This window comes from Bison bison, unplaced genomic scaffold, assembly GCF_000754665.1.
Source record: "Bison bison bison isolate TAMUID 2011002044 unplaced genomic scaffold, Bison_UMD1.0 scf7180017864192, whole genome shotgun sequence".
NCBI classification, from domain to species: domain Eukaryota; kingdom Metazoa; phylum Chordata; class Mammalia; order Artiodactyla; family Bovidae; genus Bison; species Bison bison.
Genome location: NW_011494764.1, coordinates 3,811,668 through 3,817,013, shown reverse-complemented (window position 1 = coordinate 3,817,013; position 5,346 = coordinate 3,811,668). Strand labels below are relative to the sequence as shown.

At 56.1% G+C, this 5,346-nt stretch overlaps 1 protein-coding gene across 3 annotated transcripts in view; it reads left to right on the top strand.

The window, feature by feature from the left end:
• Positions 1 to 5,346, top strand: part of GAS8 (growth arrest-specific 8) — a 33,169-nt gene that overhangs the window by 5,296 nt on the left and 22,527 nt on the right. For all 3 annotated transcript variants that reach the window (XM_010843916.1, XM_010843915.1, XM_010843917.1), the window contains exons 3-8: positions 1,404 to 1,601; positions 1,933 to 2,139; positions 3,572 to 3,626; positions 4,154 to 4,359; positions 4,720 to 4,887; positions 5,212 to 5,298. In XM_010843916.1, the coding sequence (XP_010842218.1) occupies positions 1,404 to 1,601; positions 1,933 to 2,139; positions 3,572 to 3,626; positions 4,154 to 4,359; positions 4,720 to 4,887; positions 5,212 to 5,298 (921 nt within the window). The remainder of the gene's footprint in view (positions 1 to 1,403; positions 1,602 to 1,932; positions 2,140 to 3,571; positions 3,627 to 4,153; positions 4,360 to 4,719; positions 4,888 to 5,211; positions 5,299 to 5,346) is intronic.

The window sequence follows — 5,346 nt, the reverse complement described above, 5'->3', positions numbered from 1 at the left end:
AATTGGTGCTTTTGAACTGTGGTGTTGGAGAAGATTCTTGAGAGTCCCTTGGACTGCAAGGAGATCCAACCAGTCCATTCTAAAGGAGATCAATCCTGGGTGTTCACTGGAAGGATTGATGTTGAAGTTGAAACTCCAGTACTTTGGCCACCTGATGCGAAGAGCTGACTTATTGGAAAAGACCCTGATGCTGGGAAAGACTGAGGGCAGGAGGAGAAGGAGACAACAGAGGATGAGATGGTTGGATGGCCTCACAGACTCAATGGACATGAGTGTGGGTGAACTCCGGGAGCTGGTGATGGACAGGGAGGCCTGGCTTGCTGCAGTCCATGGGGTCGCAGAGGGTTGGACACGACTGAGCGACTGAACTGAACTGAACTGTTGCCAAGTTGCTGCAGGGTTACCCTGTGGACGTTGGGCTCCAGAGCTGTTTTCTGATATTTGAAGACAAGTGAGAAATCCAGATATTTATAAGAAGTCTAAATATCGAGTGAGGGAACATCCAGCATGAGCCACAGTCTGGTTTAGATTATTCGTTTGAGCGACACGAAGGCAGCAGGCCCGCGGGTCAGGACTTTTCCTGGAGAGCCAAGCCCCACCCCAGCCCTAGTCCTCCCAGTCTCCTGGCTACCCTTCCTTGCTGAGTTGTTGTCTTGGCCCTCTCTTGAAGTAAGACATCTGGTTTCCTTGTGGGGAACATGGTTATCAAAAGAGTGAAACTTTACAGCCTGGGGCTGAGGTTATGGTCAAAAGGTAACTAATTCTTACAAGTGAGAGTCTCAAGAAACTGGAAATCTGTCCTTTTTTCTTTTTCTTTTACCTATTTGCAGATTTGCATTTGGCTCTGGATCAAACCCTCTTGATTGTTTCAGATCTACTGGTTTTGTCTGCTATTTTTTGCTTGATGTGTATCCTTAAAGGTGAAAGGTTTTTACATTTTATATCATTTGTATGAAAATATTTGCATCATTTTCATATCTTTGTATCATAGGTCCATATGACCTTCTGGCTAATATACTCTTGTTTCTCAACCATGCTGTTTAGAAGCAACTTGGATCATGTCCATTTTAGTTGTTTGCTGTTGTACTAACAGTGTTGCTAATATCTTTAAGTGGAACACTCCTGTGTTCTTTTGAGAAATTTCTTTAGTGTAAATTCCCAGGGATGAATAAAAGGCTATAATCATATTATGACTCTTGGCCAAATACAAGAGATTTCTGGTGTCTGCTGATGTCTCCTGTCCCTGAGCCTTCCCGGCACTCTGAGTTAGGTTCTCACTTTTCACTCATGGTTTACTTTGAGATGAGAGCAGCGCCCCCCACCATCTTCCTGCCCTTTCTCTGCCCACCCTCCCTTGGCCGCGGGTAGGCCCTCTGGCTGCCTCACCCCGCTCTGCCCGCCAGGTGGAGGAGCACATCGGCCGCATCCGGGAGGAGCTGGACCGCGAGCGAGAGGAGCGCAACTACTTCCAGCTGGAGCGCGACAAGATCCACACTTTCTGGGAGATCACGCGCAGGCAGCTGGAGGAGAAGAAGGCCGAGCTGCGGAACAAGGACCGGGAGATGGAGGAGGCCGAGGAGAGGCACCAGGTGGAGATTAAGGTGAGGGGGCTGGCCCCATCCCATGGGAGTCGCCGCGCGCAGAGGAGCTGGCCCGAGGTCCGGGGGCATGGTCATGCCTTGCTTTGGGGTCACCGCCCTTTGTGTCCTTTGACATTGGGAGCTTGAAGGTATTTCTTAATAACAAAGCAGGTATGTTCAGATGAGCATGTGAGCCTATGTGTGCAGATGAGAAGTCGTGTAGAGGTGCGCAGGTGGGCATGTGTGTGCAAGTGAGCCTGTGTGTGCAAGCGAGCCTGTGTGCACAGGCGAGCATACATGTGTGCAGGTGAGTTCACAGAGCAGGTGAGCAGCGGCACTCCCTCACCCCCAGGTCTACAAGCAGAAGGTGAAGCACCTGCTGTACGAGCATCAGAGCAGCCTGACGGAGATGAAAGCGGAGGGCACCGTGGTCATGAAGCTGGCGCAGAAGGAGCACCGTGCACAGGAGGGGACACTGCGCCGGGACATGCGGGCGCTGAAGGTGGAGCTGAAGGAGCAGGAGCTGGCTAACGAGGTGATGGTGAAGAACCTGCGGCTGGTAGGTGCCAGGGCAGCTATGAACATGTCAACTTAGCCACACCTGAGAATTCATGGTTCTGTATAAAAAGCCTGCTGGTGGGCAATTAACTGAAATGTTCAGCAACAACAATTGCATCAGCCAAACAAACCCCTTTGGGGCCAGGTGCAGAGTTCTGTCTCAGACTCGACCGGTTGACTTCCCGACAGGGAGATCCAGCCCGGGCCGCTCTCCACGTGCTGCCGACCCCGGGCCCCTGGAGTGAGCTGCCCGCCAGCCCTTCAGCTGCTGCGGCCTTTGTCCTGTGAGCCATGCTGACAAGCACCTCACTGGCCTTGGAGATTCTTTGATCCTTTCAGAGGGAGGCTGAGGGGCTCTGGGTGGAGGTTGGAATTCCTTCTGTAGCACACCAGGCCTGGCTCTGATTGTGGGTGCTCAGAGGGTGGGGCTGACAGAATGCCTGCCCGTGTGTGGCTGATGGTCAGGAGAGGACAGGCCACCCCGAGACAGAAAACAAAGTAAACCGTCAAACACGCATCACAGGTCCGCGGGCATGAGGGGGTGCTCCAGGAGATGCGGGAAGTGAGGTGGTTGCATTTCTCTACGGGTTCTGTGAATTCATTGAGAAGGTGACACCCGAGCAAAGGTGGGGGAAGGCAGGGCTGAGCCAGGCTAGGGGAGACCAGGCCGTGAGAAGGGTTGGGATGCAAGGAATGAGGAGGCTGCGGACAGGACTGGGGCTCTGACCACCCTGCCACACCTGAGTTGGGGACCTCTGGAGGGCTTGGGCAAAGGGAGGATGTATCCAACTTTGGCTTTCAAAGGTTCTCCTGGCTGTGGGTTGAAAGACTTGTCAATACATTTGCTATATGTCTGGACGCAGCCTAGCCTCAACTGAATCTGGGAACACTCAGTAATATTGCAGTTTTCCGTGAAGCTTAAGGGTGCTGAAGATATGGTCCCTTGAGGGGCCTGGCTGTTTTGACAGAAGCACAGCATGGGCTGGCTTCCACCGAGTGCAGTCTCTGCTCACCCAAGGCATGGTGTGGAATAGTTACATGCTCAGAGTGCCTCTCGGCATGAAAATAAAGTATAATTTAAGCCTTTTATTCAAACTTTATAGCTGTCAGAGTAATTTGTCCTGGTGTTCTAAGCCAAAGCAGGTCAGCACCACACGGGGTGCCTGCAGCTCTGGGTGGGTCTGGTCCTGCTGCCCAGCCTGTGGGCACAGCCAGGGTGTGAGTGTCATCAGCATCTTCCCCAGTCCATTATGAAACGTGGAATTTCCCAGACCCTCATTCCTCTGGGCTGGTCCTGAGCTCGGGGGTGAGGGTCTAGCCGGAGCAGCAGCCGCACAGGCTGTCGGTGCTAGTGAGGAGGGGACCCTGCTGCGGGACCGGTGTCTGTCCTGTCCCGTCTGGCCTCCAGTGACAGCCCGCTTCCGCCTCTGCAGAAACACACCGAGGAGATCACCAAGATGCGCAACGACTTTGAGAGGCAGGTGCGAGGTCAGTGCTTCCCGCACTCCGCTGCGTAAGGCGGCCCGAGAGCCCCTCCTGTCAGGAAGGAACTGCCCTCCAGTTAAAACAGCCCAGACATGCGGAGTGAGAGGACATGGTCATTTCTAAGGCTGGTGTCTAGGAGGCTGGGAGGACCCCCCTCGCCCCCCCACCCTGGCACACAGTGACTCCTGGAGCAGGTCACCCAGCTAGGGGGTGGCATGCTGTCCCTCCCGTCCTCCAGAGGCATTGACCTTAGCCACAGTCTGGCTGGATGGCCGTGGCCCGTGCCCCCTGGCACCGGGTGGCGCTTGGCTGTTGGGATCCCTGAGGCAGGGACTGATCAGCGGTGCCTGAGACAGGCAGAGGAGGGCATGTGCTGGTGCCACGCAGCAGGAGAAGCGCCCCGCCCTGTCCCGCTGTCGATGGCCTCCGTCCCCTGGGAGGTCTTCCGCCTTGGGCACAGCCGCCATCTGTTCTCGTCACCACGGCACCAGGGGTTCTGCTCAGCTGCTCCGGGTGCTGCTGCCTTTCAGAAATCGAGGCCAAGTACGACAAGAAGATGAAGATGCTTCGGGACGAGCTCGACCTGCGCAGGAAGACAGAGATCCACGAGGTGGAGGAGAGGAAGAACGGCCAGATCACCACACTGATGCAGCGACACGAGGAAGCCTTCACCGACATCAAGAACTACTACAACGACATCACCCTCAACAACCTGGCTCTCATCAACTCCCTCAAGGTGCCGCCGGGGCTGCCTGCCGCCTCGAGCCCACACCCCTGCTCGTAGACACACCTGGCCTTCAGCGGCCCCTGATTGAAATGCACATATTGTGAGTCCCCTTGCGTGGCGGGGAAGTCATAGGCCCACGTGCATCAGGGGTGTCATCGCACCCAAGTGCTGGCAGTGAGCACAGCGGAAGCTCTGTTTGCATGCAGGCCGCGTTACTAGAGAATTCAGAAACTATTCTCCGTGTCTACACACAGAACACATGCCCAGGACCATCCTCTCTGTGCAGGAGAGCTCGCAGCCCCCGTGCAGGCCACAGCACCCAGTCCTGCCACCGACACCCCTGTCCCACTCCTCCCCCGGCACCCACAGGAGCAGATGGAGGACATGCGGAAGAAGGAGGAGCACCTGGAGAAGGAGATGACGGAGGTGGCCATGCAGAACCGGCGCCTGGCAGACCCCCTGCAGAAGGCTCGGGAGGAGATGAGTGACATGCAGAAGAAGCTCGGCAGTTATGAGAGGGACAAGCAGATCCTGGTGGTGGGTTTCCGCTGCATTCCCAGCCCTCCCTGGTGTGAAGGGGCAGGAAGGTCGGGCAGGTGTCTCCCGAGTCCCAGAGCAGAGCCAGCCCCTGGGGCACCAGGGGAGGTGCTGAACCCCTCCGTCCCCTGCCTGGTGACCTGGGGGCACGTGGGGTTGGCACCTGTTCTGGGAGCCCAGTGACCCCTGGCCGCCATGGTGTGGCTTGGTCCATTGTGACCGGGAGCCATTCGCTCTGACGATCACCTCACCTGGTCATCCCTCCTGAGCTGCATCTTGTGGGTGCCTGAACTGGGGGTGCTTTCTGACCCTTCTTTTCTCCAGTGCACAAAAGCCCGTCTGAAAGTCACCGAGAAGGAGCTGAAGAGCCTGAGGTGGGAGCATGAGGTGCTGGAGCAGCGATTCATCAAGGTGGGCTCCAGGGATGTCTGGGGCCTCCTGGGGGGTCTGGGGGACTCC